General features: G+C 45.6%; 2 protein-coding genes across 3 annotated transcripts; both read right to left on the minus strand.

Moving 5' to 3' along the window:
- Nucleotides 1-319: 319 nt before the first annotated feature.
- Nucleotides 320-3,111, minus strand: Leng9 (leukocyte receptor cluster member 9). Its single transcript, XM_031385078.1, has one exon. It carries the CDS (start codon nucleotides 2,086-2,088, stop codon nucleotides 625-627), a length of 1,464 nt encoding a protein of 487 aa, XP_031240938.1. The 5' UTR covers nucleotides 2,089-3,111; the 3' UTR covers nucleotides 320-624.
- Nucleotides 3,112-3,708: 597 nt separating this feature from the next.
- Cdc42ep5 (CDC42 effector protein 5) lies at nucleotides 3,709-16,430 on the minus strand. 2 transcript variants are annotated; one of them, XM_031385092.1, is made up of 3 exons: nucleotides 16,188-16,430; nucleotides 15,814-15,920; nucleotides 3,709-4,242 (listed from the first exon to the last, which is right to left on the minus strand). In XM_031385092.1, exon 3 carries the CDS (start codon nucleotides 4,240-4,242, stop codon nucleotides 3,781-3,783), a length of 462 nt encoding a protein of 153 aa, XP_031240952.1. In that variant the 5' UTR covers nucleotides 15,814-15,920; nucleotides 16,188-16,430; the 3' UTR covers nucleotides 3,709-3,780. The 2 variants fall into 2 exon arrangements, with proteins under 2 accessions (XP_031240952.1, XP_031240953.1); XM_031385093.1 differs by lacking the exon at nucleotides 16,188-16,430 and adding an exon at nucleotides 16,038-16,054 and having other exon boundaries at nucleotides 3,712-4,242.
- Nucleotides 16,431-16,665: the final 235 nt, after the last annotated feature.

Genomic DNA, 16,665 nt, shown 5'->3' on the forward strand with positions numbered 1-16,665 from the left:
GACTATGCCCCACCTTCAGCTCCTCACCCCAGAAATGCCAGCCAGCACCACCGACACAACCAGACCAGCGCCACACCGCACTGAGGACTCCAAGGCCTTCGCGGGACCAAGCCGGCCGGGCTGCCTCGTCTTCTACTCAAGTTGTATTAAGTTGTCTCCGTGTCCCTTCCTCCCTCTGCCCCAATGTTTCTTCTGATTTTTTTTTTCTTTCCCTCCTTCCTCTTCCCTTCCCACTCCCTGGTTCAACACAGGTAAAATGGTTACCCTCCCTTCTTTCCTCCCCTCTGCCTTCATGGATCACCAACTCACGTCATGTTTCCTTCTCTTTTCTCTGTGTGTGTGTTTATTTAAGTTACTTTTCTTCCTTCTCCCCTTTTCTTTTTACCCCTCCCCCTTCTGCCATGTAACTGGAGGATGTGCTATGAGGTTGCAAACAGCTGGACTGTCAGGCTGCTTTTTTTCCAGATGCCTCCCTGCCTCCCCTCCCTACCTCTCCCCTCCCCTTCCTTCATTCTCCTTGAGCATTGAGTACAGTACATTTTGGAAGCTTGAAACCAAAATTAAAGAGAGAGAGCGAGAACCTGTTTCTGCTTGGCCTGTTTCTTATCTGAAATGTGAAACCTGTCACTTCAGGGGAATTTCAGCCAGGGGTAGATAGCTATGTCCTGCTCTGCCCATGCGGCAAAGCCAGAGTTTCCCTAGGGGCTGCTTTCCTAGCTCCTGGTTCAGGATGTACTCAAGCTTAGGGAGGCAGACCTGCGTTCCATGTGGTACCTTAGCCAGGGTGAGGTGTGGTTGTAGTTCTGGCAGTTGCACCACTCTAAGCCCTTCGGCCTCTAGCCTCTGATTCAGCATTTGGGCCATGCCTGCCAATGTGGGGGATGGTGTAGCACAGAGCACATGATGGCCCAGAAGAACCAAGTCCCGGAACTGTAACAGGGAGGGTGCCTGAAGCCCTGGTTTCAAGACGGCTCTCCGAAGAGCTCGAGCTGCTGCAGCCTCCTCCCCAGGGCCTGTGAGCCTTAGCAAGCCCACTGTCAGGTGCAAGGCCTGTGCTGGTACCAGGAACTCAACACAAGAAGGGGCAATCCGGACCAGATGCTCTTGTGCCTTGACCAACTCAGCCCTAAGCCCAGGCTCTGTCACCATCAGTGCCACAAAATGTGTAGGCCGGGGCTGTCGAGGGGCCCTTCTGTCATCAGGCCAAACGCCTGGATCCCACACACTTTCCATCTCTTCAGCAGAAAGTCCCTTAGTTTCCATGGCCTGTGCCTGCCATTGTGGAAGCACTGTAGCTCTGGACACCTCTACTGAGTTGAAGATTTCCTTTACTCCTGAGAAGTACATGCTTGGGTCTGGTGTTTCTAACTCAGTAATCTCATTCAGGACGGTCTCTTTGGTTGGCCCATCCACTTCAGGTGTCTCCAGGGTGGAATCAAGCCCAATTCTTGTCTCTTTAATTGCCCCACCCTCTTTGGGTATCTCCAGGCCTAAATCAAGCCCAGTTCTGGTTGGGTTTCTACCCGCTTCCTCAGGGGCATCCTGGGTATCCAGACCCTCTAAACCCACCCCTGTTTTCTCTGTGTCAGGAATTTCTGGTGTGACCTCTGTCCAATGCTTGTCTCCGCCGTCCAGCGTATCAAAGATAGTGGGTCCCCGTCCAGCCACAGAGCCCGAGCCAAAAATAAGGTCAGTACGGGAGGCACGGTCCCACACCAGGAGGCCGCGGAAGCGGAAGTAGCATATGCGGTGCTGCGGCACTGCCAACACGCCGGGTCCGAGCGCTGCCAGCGGCTGGTCCCAGCAGAAGGCGCAGAACGGCTCTTCCTGCACTCCCAAGAAGCGGTCGGTGTAGCCCACCGAAAAGTCAGCCGGGTCCAGGCGCGGGTCCCAGCGGATGCGTCGGATGACGTCAGCAGCAGTACGCAGAGCCGGCTTCTTGGCCCCAGCCTCTGGCTGCGCAACCTCGGGAGGCGGCGCCGGGGCCCCGGGATGTGGCTGACGGCAGCGCGCACCGAAGCGACAGCGGCCCTCTAGGAAGAAGCGGCAGGCCGCGGGGGCCTCAGAGGAATCGGCCGAGGCCTCCATGGTCCTCCACGCCCTAAGCGGTCTCTGTTCGCAACGTTGATATCCAACTGTGACGCCCGAAGCCCCGCCCGCATCAGGTGGAAGGAGGCCAAAGGACTAGGCCGGGCGTCAGAATGTAACTCGGGCTCTGGCGCTCCAATCTCAAGCCCAGGTTATTTACTCGCATCCCGCTTGTAAACCACTGGGTCTTGCCCCACCTAAAATGATTTACATATGTCCAGCCCCTCAGGGAGCCTTAGAGAGCCTGGCCCCGCCCAAGCAGCTAATTTACATGCGTGTCAAGCTTCTCTGGAACCACGTTCCATTCCGTCCAACTACTTTATATGTGCTCCTCCCTTTAGGGACTTTAGCGAGACAGTTTCGCAAACACTTGACATGTGCCCCACCGCTGTCAGGGCCTCAAGAAAGTCTAGGGGCAAGGCTTCTCCGCATCCGATTTACGTATGTTCCTCAGTCGGGTGGGGGGTAGGGCTTAGAAAACCCCTCCTGCGGTCTCCAGATACTTCGCATCTGCTCAGCCCCTCGAGACCTCTAGGCAGCCTGGCAGGGCAGCAACTGATTTACTTGTACACCGCGCTTTGTTGGGAGGAGGGGAGGTAGCGGTCCTGGCCCCGCCCCCAACCGTCCTTAAAGTTTGTAGCCAGCCCCCATACCATTGATTACCTTACATTCCATACCTCACAACGTGTAAAGTGACTCCTGGACTTGTCAAATTATTTATAAATGTCCGCTCCTGTCTTTCCTAGGAGCCTCACGCCTTTACCTTGGCTCCATCCCACATGAATGTTTTACATATGCTCCGCCCCTCGATGGTCTTATCCTGGATTCAACCACTGTTAAAAGGTTTTTCCTGCGTCTCGTAGTAGGGGTGTGGTTTTACTCCTGTCTCCAGCCTAAAGGTTGACATATACGACCCACCCCTTTGGAAACTTTAAAAGCTTTTACTCTACCTCTAGTCCGGTTAATTTAAATTGGTCTCATCCCTCTAGGGACCTAAGATAGCTCCGTCCCAAACTCAGAGACTAATTCTAGTTGTTCCTCCCCTCTGAAAACCTTTGAGGATCTTGCTTCACTCTCTGTCCGGATATAGGCTGGGGCAGCCCTGAACATCTGGGATGTTAAAATATCTGGACGTCGATGGGCTCAGGCTGAACTTTGTGCCCAGATTTGTAAAGCAACAGCCTCCTGCGGGACGACACAAAGTTAGTGGGACCTAAAGCCTTTCCCATAGGAACTACACCCCTCGTGATTCCAATGGAGTCGCCAACCACTTCCCTTTGCGGCCGCTCCCTGAAAAAGAAGCGGCACCGCCCAGTCAGAGTACACCTGGAGGGAAGTGGATGGCCAGGCGACTGTTGACTCTTTAGGCCAGTTTTTCCAATAGCAGCTGTTACGTGGTCTGGACTTTATCCAGGTGATAGTGAGGACCAGTCAACGTTTGAGGAAGGAATGGGGCTGTGGGAGAATGGGGCTACGCCTTTCGGGAGAGGCATTACATGAATACACTTTCAAACTCTTAAAAGGAGCGTCACTGACGACAAACTTGACTTTTTAGTTGGTGGCACCCCACCACTGTCCTGCTTCTGCACCCTTTCCCTTGTAAAGTGAATAGCCAGTCCATGGCACAAACCTCAGCCATTTATGTGTACAAAAGTGAAGTGCTGGGAGGGAGGGGTTGCGGGAGTCACGACACTATAGACCGATGATGTCGTCCAGATGGAGGTCAGCGTTGGCGCAGCAGAGGGCCTTGGGGTGCTGTATTCCAGGGTTGGCATCCCCATCGGGCTTGGGGGCCGTTGTCTCGCCGCGCTCCGCGTCCATGACCCCTAACACCGCGTCCAGCATAGAGGGGCCCAGGTCCAGGTGGAAGGACAGCAGTGGGTCCGCTGGTGAAGGCACTAGGAGACCAGGCACAGGGGGCTGTGGGACTACAGGTGGAGGGACAGAATGTGGGGCCACAACCGGTGGGGCTCGGGGTTCAGGAGGCGGACCGCCCCCGTGGCGACTCAGGAATGAAGTGTCCCCGAAGGCATCGCCACCACGGCCCACATGCATTGTGTGCCTGAAGTCTCCAAGGGGTGCTGAGATAGAGAGTGCTCCGCGCTCCAGTCGCTTCTTGGGCCTTGCAGGGCCCAGCTGCTTCAATACCGGCATCTGTGGGGACATAGGCTTATCAGAGCTGCCTCATCCATCCGGGAGACCCAACTCTGTCCTTATCCCACAAAGTCAGCCACAGAATGCTCTCATAAAACAGGACTATGGTGGAACTATTATTGTCAGTTAACAAATGAGGAAGCAGACTGGGAGGTTCTCAAGGTCACTACTGCTGAACTCAGTGACATACTTAGGTTTTCCTGAGTCTAACATGCCCAGAACTGTACCTGATCTTTGCTACTTTGTGGGGTTTTTTTTTCACTTTATCACCTTCTCCCACCCCATTTCTCACCACCCCATTAGTGTTAGTATCCCCTAACACTAATTTTTTATCTTTTGTTTCTTCTTTAACCATGGCTACTAGCACACATTTTATATAATTGGCAGTAATAGGGGACTGAAGAGATGGCTCAGGGGTTTAGCGTTTGCTGCTTTTCCAAGGGAGTGAAGTATATTTGCACAGAATTTAATAATTGAAATGATCTCCTTTTGGGGGGGGGACTATGACCTAGCAGTATAACGTCTCATGTTTTGTAAAAACACTAATAAGAAAGCAAATACCTTATATGTTAATAAGGTTAATTTTGTTTGCTGCTTTTCCAGGGAAGCTCTGATCTCAGTACCCATGTCCCACAGTTTACAACTTCCTATAACTACACCTCCAAGAAGACTGATGCCCTCTGCTTGCTTCTGCAGGTACTGTGCACACACACAGACATGTGCAAATATACACAAATATACACATTCCCACTACCCACGTGGTGGTTCACAACTACCCATTACCATCAATTCCAGGGGATCTGATGCCTTCTTCTGACCACCACGGGCACCAAGCTTGCATGTGGTGTCCACAGGTACAAACATACACACACACACACACACACACACACACACACACACACACACACAAGCACACAGATAAAAAGAGCAGACCTAATAAATATCAGCAAGAATATCATATGTTTGCAGCTGCCAGCTAGTGAATTGTAAACCAGATGTGCAGCTTCTAGATTACTGCACCACACCTGACTGGGTGGAAAACAGAAACACACCAAGCCTTGGCCAATATCCTGAAGCTCCGTCTTTTTCCATGGAAATTTTGGGAGGGACTTTTACAACCATGTACTTTTAATACTCACTGCTATTATAATGAAATCCCTTGTTTCTATTTCAATCAAAGTCCCACCCTTTTCTAGTTAAGTGAATCTCCACAAATTAGTCTTTTCATTTTCCTGTCTGTACAACAGATAAAGTGACACTTCCGATTCCTTGCAGAGCACACAGAAACAGCAACTTAAAGAAAAGCTTGTTTTTAATATTAAGTATTGCCAGCTGGAAGTGCTAGTGTTGGGAGAAGAAAAGGCTGTGTCCTCCAAGCAATAACTGCGGAACAAAGATTAGACTTGGTAAAACTGTATGAGAAAGGCAAAGCAGCCAACATTGTTCTTTCAGCATTCAGCGCCCTGGGGAGAGGTGTCAAGACAAAACTACCTGAAATAATTGAATTTAGATAGACATAGTTTAACTGCATGTAGTATGCACATACCCTTTACATGTGTTCCTCTCTACTCCGGACTGAACCTAGGATCTCACACATTCCAGAAAAGCACTCTAACACTGAGCTACATTCCCATGTCAATTAAAAAAAAAAGTTTTGTTTTGTTTTTTAAATTTTAAGTGTATGGGTGTTTTGCCCGAATGTGTGTCTGTGTGTCACATGCCTGGCTGCTGCCCATAGAGGCCAAAACTGGGTGTCAAATCTCTTGGAATTACTGAAGACCAAAGGTTACCCTGTGGGTGTTGTTCCTCTAGGCTCCTCCCAGGGATGCCTTACTTCATCATCGGCCGCCATTACCTATTGCTGCCAGGTGCAGGCAGCCTGTAAAAGGACTGCTGGACCCAATTCTTTCTCTGTTCCCTAGTCTTCTTGTATAATCTCTTCCTCTCTCCTTTTTTGTCCTTCTCTGTTCCCCCAGCCTTGAATTGGCTAAACAAACTTCCAATGCTGGAGGCAGCCTCACTATATTTGCATCCTCCTGCCAGAGACCAGGAACTGAGAATTGCCCTCCCGCTGAGCTGCCTGAGCTTACCTTGCAATTCAATCCAGCTGAAACTAAGGGATGGGCTTTGGGGTTTTGCCTATGTAAAAGCAGAGCTGAAAAATTAAAATTTGAGCCATGATCAGAGAAACTTTGTCTTGGCTTGTTATTTCTCTCGTCCACCCATTCTATTCCATCCCCAGTTTTCCTTCCAGGTACACCCGGCTATCCAAAGCCACTGGACAGCTACAGGTGGCACCTGAACGAGGGACCTGGGCACGGAGAGACCAACTGAGGCACGCTGTCTTTGGTGGCACTCCACAGAAAACGGTAGAAGTTATGTATTCCGCACAGTGGTAAGCAACATACAGCATTAATGTTAGCGCTATAGATTTCATCTTTTGAAGGCTATTGATTGTAAAGGTGCAAAAAGGATACAGGCTAGACTGAATCAGCGATGGCCCAACGCTGATATCGGCTAGGAGTGACAGCTCATTGGTATGGGGAATTCTATATAGGCAATTGTCTGCAGCCAAGAACTGCATCAGGCGAGAGGAGTGGGGCTTAAAATAAAATAAAATAAAAAGAGTAAAAAACAACAACAAAAAAGGAGATGCTAGATATACAAAAGACGTGAGAGAGAGAGAGATCAAGAGAGAAGGAAAATGGACTTCAGAACTCTTCTAAGAACAGAAGAAGATCAGGAGACATCCTGCTTTCTCTCTGGCCCCTCTAGGAGACATCCTTAGTTCTGGTTACATCAAGTTCTCTTCCCTCTCTGTATTGTCTGTCTTTGGTACACCAATCTGTCCACATGTCAATTAGTGTCTGTTTTTGTTTCATTGTTTGAATGACTGTTGTTCTATGTTTCATGTTGAAAAGAAAAAAATGGTTAAAACTTTATCTGCTGGCTATCCATCTCTTGACTCAGTCTCACTTGCACAGCGGAGGCTGATGTAAATTGCTCCCTGCACCCTTAGCCAAGAGTCAAGCACAGCAGAAGTCCTGCTGGAAAGCTGCTTTTAAACGGGGTCTCAAGTTCTAAGGCAAGTAAGCTGATAGTTGCTTTTTCCTGAAAAATCTCTGCAATTGTGATTATTGGGTTCAGCAAATGAAAAAAAGTGCTTTCTCTCTCGAAATTATAGCTAGAAAAAGTAAAAATGTTGTTTGGTCTAAATTTATAAGATTTGTGTAGCCGCTTCATTTTGTTTTTAACTGATCTTAAAGGTAGAAATATGTGCCTTGCTACTTCCATCTTCACCTAGGAGGTGGTACTGCAGATCCACAGCCCTCTCTGCCCCTTCCCTGTAAGTGGAGAGCCTGTCTCCAGGGATTGTTCTGACCCCAGGACTCAGGAGGGACAACTGATACACAGCCCACTGAACACAGGTCTTACCTGAGGGAGAGCTGATCTCCCAGAAGTGCTGACACAGACTTACAGACCCACAGGAGGAACAAGCTCCAGCCAGAGACAGCAAGAACATCTAACACCAGAGATCAACAGATGGCAAAAGGCAAACACAAGAATCTTACCAACAGAAACCAAGACTACTTGGCTTTATCAGAACCTAGTACACCTACCACAGCAAGTCCTGGATATCCCAAAACACCAGGAAAGCAAGATTTGGATCTAAAATCATATCTCACGATGGTGATAGAGGAATTTAAGAAGAGCATAAACAACTCAGGTTTAAGCCCTTAAAAGAGGAAACACAAAAATCCCTTAAAGAATTACAGGAGAACACAGGTAAACAGGTTCAAGTCCTTAAAGAGGAAACACAAAAATCCCTTAAAGAATTACAGGAAAGCACAACCAAACAGATGAAGGAACTGAACAAAATCATACAGAACCTAAAAATAGAAATAGAAACAGTTAAGAAATAACAAAGAGAGACAACTCTGGAGATAGAAATCATAGGAAAGAAGTCAGGAAACATAGATGCAAGCATCACTAACAGAGTACAAGAGATAGAAGAGAGAGTCTCAGGTGCAGAAGATACCATAGAAAACACTGAAAAAGCAAAATGCAAAAAGCTCCTAACCCAAAACATCCAGGAAATTCAGGACACAATGAGAAGACCAAACCTAAGGATAATATGTATAGAAGAGAGTGAAGACTTCCAACTTAAAGGGCCAGTAAATACCTTCAACAAAATTATAGAAGAAAGCTTCCCTAACCTAAAGAAAGACATACCCATGAACATACAAGAAGCCTATAGAACTCCAAACAGACTGGACCAGAAAAAAAATTCTTCCCACCACATAATAGTCAAAACACCAAATGCACAAAACAAAGAAAGAATATTAAAAGCAGTGAGGGAAAAAGATCAAGTAATATAAAAAGGCAGACCTATCAGAATTACATCAGACTTCTCTCCAGAGACTATGAAAGCTAGAAGATCCTGGGCAGATGTCATACAGACCCTAAGAGGACACAAATGCCAGCCCAGACTACTATACCCAGCAAAACTCTCAATTACCATAGATGGAGAAACCAAAGTACACCCTGACAAAACCAAACTTACACAGTATCTTTCCACAAATCCAGCCCTTCAAAGGTTAATAGATGGAAACCTTCAACACAAGGAGGGAGACCACATCCTAGAAAAAGCAATCCAGGTCTAGCTATGGCTGCTGCCATGCAGGGGACTACATACAAGCAATGCTTTCACAGTGCCGAGGTGATAAGGAAGGTTTTAAGTATAAATCATTTTAGGAAAGACTGTCCAAATATCAAAGGCATAGACAAGCAGTAGAATTGCTCCCCTGGAATCTGTCCTCACTGCAAGAGGGGTAATCATTGGGCAGTAGGCTCAGATTAAGAAATATTTACATTGGGGTTAATGCAAAGCTCAGAGCAGACTCAGGTTTGTGTGGCTCTGCTTTTGTCTTACAAACCCTGCCTGGGGAAGATTTTGGGCCCTCACCTTGCCTTCAGGGAATTATTTTTAAGCCAAAATAGCATCATTACAGATTTATCCAGGTGTTGTTCAAAATAAAGTTCAAACATAAGATTTATGAAAGGTCAATGAGGCTGTGGAACTGGTAGAGGCATTACAATCTGGCCTGCCTACTCCATAAAGAATTATTATGGATTTGGAAGGTTGTTTTTTTCTTTGCATCCTGATAATTGTAAAGGGTTTGCTTCTAGTGAGCTTGTAATCACTGGAAAGTTTTACCTCTAGGAATGGCTAATAGCCTTACATTATATATATAATACATACATATATGCATATATATATATATATATATATATATATATATATATATATATATATATATATATATATTGGTTTTTTTGAGACAGGGTTTCTCTGTGTAGCCCCGGCTGTCCTGGAATTCACTCTGTAGAAGAGGCTGGTCTAGAACTCAGAAATCCACCTGCCTCTGCCTCCCAAGTGCTAGGATTAAAGGCGTGCCCTGCTTGGTAAAAAACAAGAAGTTAGGACTTTGAATCTTTCAGTGTGTACGCTTTATTAGATGGAGAGTATTTTATTAGCTGATCCCTCTGATGGAATTTTACTACAAACCTTTGCTCTTTATACAACGAGCTTTAAAAATTTTGGAGTGGTTGCTGCTCCAAAAAAGATTCAGAGGCAATATCTTTTTTCAATATTTGGGGCCTCAGTTATATCCTAGAAAAATTGTGGCACAGAAAATTCAAGAAAAGAAAAGATGACTTGCTTACTTCAAATTATTTTCAAAAGCTTCCAGGAGATGTTAACTGGCTTAGGTCTCACCATAAGCTCACCTCAAGAGGACTTAAGTCTTTGTTGGATGTTCTCCAGGGGGATGCAAATTAACTGGTGAGGGTTGAATAGCTTTGCAGAAAGTAAAGGAAGCTGCTGTGATCAATTGTTAGTTGTTTAAGTTAATTATTGTTACTCAATGTGCCCACAGCAATTCTTTGGCAAAAGGACCATTAATGTGGATTCATCTTTCTTCATCTCCAAGAAAGTTTTAACATCCCACTATAAAGCTGTTGCGGTGTTAATAAAGATAGAATCATGAAAGTATTTTGGAAAGAATGTCTTAAAAACTGTACAAGACATCTATTCCTTGTTTCAAACAGCAATTGAATTGGTTATTGATATTTGGCCTATTGCATGGCAAACTTTTTAGGCAAAATTGATAGTCATCATCGAAAAGGCAAGTTATTAAGATTTGCTTCTATGCATGCTTTTGTGTTACCTGTAAATTTATGCATTCATCCCATACAGAATACATCTACTGTATTTATAAACAACTCTTCTATGGGAGAAAAATATATGTGATTGGATCACATGTTTATTCTCGTGAGTTTCCCTCTACGTCAACACAAATAATCAAACTACATGCTGTAGCCAGTTTTTAAAGTGTTAAAATCAAGCTTTTAATTTGTATACTGATAGCCTATATATATATATATATATATATATATATATATATATATATCAAAGCTTACAATTTCTTGAAATTGTTCCTTTTTGATACTGCTAATTCTTAAGTTTTGCAATTGTTTATGCATATACAACTCAAGTTAAGAGAAAGTACTGTTCCTTTGAGGGACTGTCTTTGGACATTTAAGAATTCATCCTAGACTGCCTGGACAAGACCTGCTTAAGACAATGTCATAGCAGATTTGTATCCCAGACAGATTATAGGCCTTACACAAGAACAATGGGCCATATAATCTCATTCTTTACATCATCAAAATAGTAGTGGCTTAAGACAATTTGATATTTTTAGAGAATGTGCATGTCAAATTGTAAGGAATTGTTCTCAGTGTCCTCAATTTCTACCTGTACCACATAATGGTGTTAATTCTCAAGGACTTGTATTTAATAAATTATTGCAAGTGGATACTCATATTTCTGATTTTAGAAAGATAAAATATGCACATGTGACTATTGATACCTTTTCAGGCTTTCTAGTTGTAGCTGCTTTAACAGGAGAAGCAACTAAAAATGTAATTGGTCATTGCCTGCATTATTTTTCTGTGTGTGGTATTCCAAATTAGATTAAAACAGATAATGGAACTGGCTATTACTGTCAAGCATTTGAGATGTTTTGTCAACAATTTAATGTTACCCATATTACTGGGATTTCTTATAATTCTCAAGGACAAGATATTATGGAACTTTAAAACAATATCTTCTTAGAAAACAAAAAAGGAGCCAGGCAGTGGTGGCACACACCTCTAATCCCAGCACTTGGGAGGCAGAAGCAGGCAGATTTCTGAGTTTGAGGCCAGACTGGTCTACAGAGTGAGTTCCAGGACAGCCAGGGCTATACAGAGAAACTCTGTCTCAAAAAATTAAAAAAAAAAAAAAAAAAAAAAGGAGGGAATTATATCCCCATACACATTATTTAAATCAGGCTTTTATTTTTAAAATTTTAAAATTTGAATGCCAAGGAACTCTCTGCTGAGTGTCTATGGCACCCTATAGCTAGGTATACTTATGCCTAGGTGAAATGGAAGGATCCACTTATTGGCATATGACATGATCCTGATCAGGTATTTAATATGGAGAAGAGGGCATATTTGTGTTTTTTCTGCAGAATCCTGCAGGAGTATGCTAGCTGCCAGAGTGATTGGTATGACATGCTGATGCTTGGACAAAGGATGATGCTGACCTGTGAGCTGGCTGAGTGCCCTCAATGGTGACAGAATGCTGTATTGGACATGCATTCTTGACCCACCTTTGCTTGCCTGTGTCCCAGATTGGACAAGCTACCTTGCTTCAGGGTTTTAGACCTTGTGGGACAGAGAACATGGAGACTGTGGAAACTGACTTAGAACTTGGAATGTAGTTTCCACTCTTACCTGAGAAGTAACAGTTTTCTGTTAATTCTCAAAGCCACCTCCCACTCATGTGGTGACCAGACATTGGGTCAGATAGTTGCTAATTTGCAGCTGAATTGAATACCTAGGACATCCCCACAGACATTAATCCTGTTGTTTTTAACTTTTAACTTTGTATTTTAAGCAGATTGGTTACCTTCATACAGGATTGCCTTCAGCAAAGCTCAGCTATTTACCATGGCAGTCATTCATCACTATGAAGAAATGCATTGAGTGCACATTCATATGTCCTTTGGGCATAACCTGGTTATCCATGTGACCTCTGGATAGCTACTCTGCCCTCATGGCTCTGTTCCTGTCTGTCTGCCTGTCTACATGTCTATTGTCTGCCTTGACCTCTTCCCCAGACCCTCCCTCCCCTCCCTCCCCCAAATAAACCCCCTTTATACCAGATCAGTTGCATAGTGTAATTACATAGGGGGGATACCTTGGCACGGGCCCACTAGGAGACCCTTCACTATATTATGTATAAAAGATGTGGGAATCAAACCCAGGTGGTCTGGAAGAGCAGCCAGTGCTTCTAATGTCTTGAATCTTAGCTCCAACACTTTCATGCCCTTCTCCCAAGCCTTTTTGATTTTCATTACAGAACAAGATCTTACTAAGTTTTCCAGGCTATCTTTGAACTCACTTTGTACCCTAGGCCTTAAACTTCATTATTCTTCTTCCTCAGCATCCTGAGTAGTTGAGATTACAGGCCTACCATCAGTATTGGTGTTTATTGTTGTTGGTTTTATTTTGGAGATAGCATCCCCCAGGCAGCTCATGGCAATCCTCCTGCCTCAGCTCTCCCAAGTGCTGAGCTTCCAAAGCTGTGCAATCTTGTCAATCTCTCAAACCGCTCTTGGTATACCAATCCTACTCTACCCTTAACCTAGAGAAGCGACATATTTTTACTGTAACTTGACATGCAATCACCTCTCCCTTCTTCCACCATAATGTAAACAAAAGTTTTGATGGGCTAGGAGACTGGCCCTTAACAACTTAGCAGGATTTTTCCTATTTTTAAATGCTGTATTTGACTCACTCATAAATACTGAGCCACAGTTAACCACAAAGATCCTTTCTAGTAGCCAGCAATGCCCTTCATCTCAGCACTCTGCAGTGAGAAGGAAAACCAGGTAGAATTCAGCAAATCAGATAGATGCTCAGATCTGGCCACCGAGGCTGCAGTGTGGCTTTGGATAAGCATGTGAACCATCTGATCTTATTTTCTCATCTGTCAAGTAGAATATCAATAGAATACTCCATCTCAGTAAAGCACACAGTAAATGTTCAATAAATAAATGCCACCTAGAATTTTACCCCTTTTTTTGTTGGAGTGCTGAGGATAAAACCTAGGGCTAGCTAACAACCTTGTTGTTAAGCAAGCACTTTACCATTGACCTTTAAAACAAAAAAAATTAAGTGGGGGCGTGGTAGGATATAGCTTTTTTTTTTTTTGGTTTGCTTGAGACAGGGTTTCTCTGTGTAGCCCTGGCTGTCCTAGAACTCAGAAATCCACCTGCCTCTGCCTCCCAAACGCTGGGATTAAAGGCGTGCGCGCCACCACCGCCCAGTGGTAGTGTATACTTTTAATCCCAGCAGAGGCAGAGGAAAGTCAGGCAGGGAGGCAGAGGCAGGCAGAAAACTGAATTTGAGGCTAGCCTGGTCTACACAGTAAATCCCAGATCAGCCAGGATTACATATACACAGAGAGAAGGGGGGAGGAGAAAGGAAGGAAAGAAAGGAAGAAAGGAAGAAAGAAAGAAAGAAAGAAAGGAAGAAAGGAAGAAAGGAAGGAAGAAAGAAGACAGCAAAAGAGGGAAGGGGGAAGAGGGAGATTTTTTTTTTAACATTTTCAGATGGGATCTCATTAGGTTGCCCAAACTGATGTTTTATTTTCTATTTATACTTATTCCATGACCTGGACCTAGAACTTGTGATCCTCCTGCCTCAGCCTCTGCTCCCTAGGAACTGGGATTATAGGCCTACACCCTTAGGTTCAGCTAACATCACAATTGTAACATTACATATACTGGTGCTAGAAATTGTCCTTTTTTTTTTTCTTATGGGAGTTCCCTTAATCTTTTGCTGAATTTATTCTCTGAAAAACAAGAGCCAGACCACTGTATGTTAAAGGATGTTAAAAAACACACACACAAATGATCCACTTTGTTTCCCAAGCACATTCTCATGGATGATTTGGTAACTTGAAAGGATGCAAAACCCCTTTAATCCTCAAAACAATCCTCGGAGCAGAAGGTGATAACTTTTTTTTTCTTCAATGATGAAAAACAGAAAGGTTCAAAAACTGACCCTGGGTCACACAGGAATAAAATTCTGGAGACAAGATTTAGAACAGGCTGGTGAAGACTGACATGTAAAGAAGCTATTGCAGTTGACAGTCACTCCCAGGAGGAGGACCACATGGAGGGCAACAAAAAAGTTTTAATTTGATATGAAGGCCAGAGCTCTCATGTGGTACCTTATGTGACTTTGTTTTTCTCGTCCATTGTATATGGGGGGAGGATGTGAATTAAAAGAGCTCCTGTGGGGCTAGAGAGAAGGTTCAGCTGTTAAAGGTTAGGCTCACAACCAAAAAGAGCTTTTGGAAGTGGATATGATGGCATATGCCTTTAATCCCAGTGTATAGAAAGCAGGGGTAAGTGGATATTTATAAGTCTAAGGTAAACCTGGTCTACATAGAGAGTTTCAGGCCAGCCAGGACTACATAGTGAGATTTGGTCTCTTGGGGAAAAAAAGCTCTTGGGACTGGAAAGATGGTTAGTTGTTTAGAGTCAGGCAAGGGTACTTGCTGCACAATCACAAGGACCTGAGTTCAAATCCACAGCACCCATTCAGAAACCCTCTAAACCCAACACTATAGAGGGCAGGAGCAGGAAGACAGCTGGGGCTTATTCAACTCCAGGTTGAATAAGAAATCTCTCTCATTTCAAGAATAAAGTGGAGAATAATCTAGCAGGTGACCCTAACATATTCGAATGCAACACACACTACATACATACTCTCACACATGCATATGGAGATTTTAATGCCCCTGTAGTCCTGGCTAGCTCTGAGACCTTGAGCGAGTCACAATCCCCTGCAATCTAGGTGTCCTTTTGCACACTCAGCTCTAACCTCGAATATGCATGTTGCAGGCCTGTTAAACACAAGGCAATGTGGTCATTCTTGGAAAAAGTTCGTCATCAGTCTAGGCTCTCACAGAGGGGCTGTTGTTAGGGATCAATGCAAAGTAGACTGGAAGCAAGCACACACAGGCAACCCAGCCCGCCCTGACAGACACATACTCAGATAAGCACACCCTCTCTGGCCTCTTCCACCCTCTTTTTCCTGCCTAAGTACCGCGTGGCTCCAGCTGCCGCCGGGTGTGTGTGTGTGGGGGGGGGGGGCGGGGGGTTGCACAGCTGGCTCACCTCTGTCCTCTCTCAGCCCCAGCCCTGCCAGCAAGGAAATAACAACCCGCTCCAGAGCTGGCTGGACTGGTTCTCAGGCTGGAAGAGGGCGGAGCCCAAACCTGGCAAGAGACCCCACCTGGAGACCCCCGGGATTTTAGGATTGGCAATCCTTTTCCTACAGCCACCGAGCTGCATTGGGGACTTCAAAGGCCCTGGTCTGTTTGGTAACTAGTCCGTCTTTTTTTTTTCTCTGGCTGAAGACCCCTGCCCACTACAAACTTCTCACCTCGTGGTCGAGACTGAATTGAGATCCGGCTTAAGCTGGGGTCCCTCCTGGCCTCGGAGGCTACCTCTCTGACGCCTTTTTCCTTCTTTCTCCAGGAGGGATCTCACCTGGCAAATAAAACAAGTGTCACGTCCTTCCTGGTAGGGGCTCCAGGACCTAGGCATGCAGTCTGAGTGCCACCGCCTCAGGCTGGGTCAGGCACCCTTGGGTCCTAGGAGCCCCACCTCCTAGATCTCTGGTTTCACAGGCTGGGAGTTCCCCTGCTTTCCTCTCACATTCCAGGGGTCCAGGGTTCTGCATTCTCTATCAGAATTCTCCTCAGACCCAGGAGACTAGCCACTAGAGTCCCGCAACCCCCGGAAGTTCCTTCTTACCTGCACCAGGAATAAGCTTCAGCCCCTCTCGGGGGCCATGGCAGTCTCCCAACCAAATCAACGCCCAGTCAGCCAAGTTGGTCTCTAGTCCCAGGTTGAGAGGGTTAAGCCATAGGCCCCTCCCAGCCTTCCTTAGTCCCTGAAAGTTTGCCTCTAGGATTTAAAGGACTAGAAAGCCTTGATGGTAGAAAAGCTAAGGGCACTTTGAAGGGGTTGTGGAGGTAGGAGGAGACCAGGACTGAGCGTAGTGGAAGCAGGGGTAGAGCTAGGGGAAAGGACGGGCGCGCCCCCAGCCCTCCCCCTCCCCCGCCCAGCCTGGAATTTCCTGAAACCAGGGAAGTCTGGCTGTTTAGAAGAGTAATTTCTTCCAGACTGCAGCTGTTGGGGGAGTACTGCGCGCGCGCATCTGTGTCTCTGTGTGTGTGAGTGTGTGTGTGTGTGTGTGTGTGTGTGTGTGTGTGTGTGTGAGAGAGAGAGA

Source organism: Mastomys coucha, unplaced genomic scaffold (assembly GCF_008632895.1).
Source record: "Mastomys coucha isolate ucsf_1 unplaced genomic scaffold, UCSF_Mcou_1 pScaffold21, whole genome shotgun sequence".
In the NCBI taxonomy this organism is placed as follows: Eukaryota; Metazoa; Chordata; class Mammalia; order Rodentia; family Muridae; genus Mastomys; species Mastomys coucha.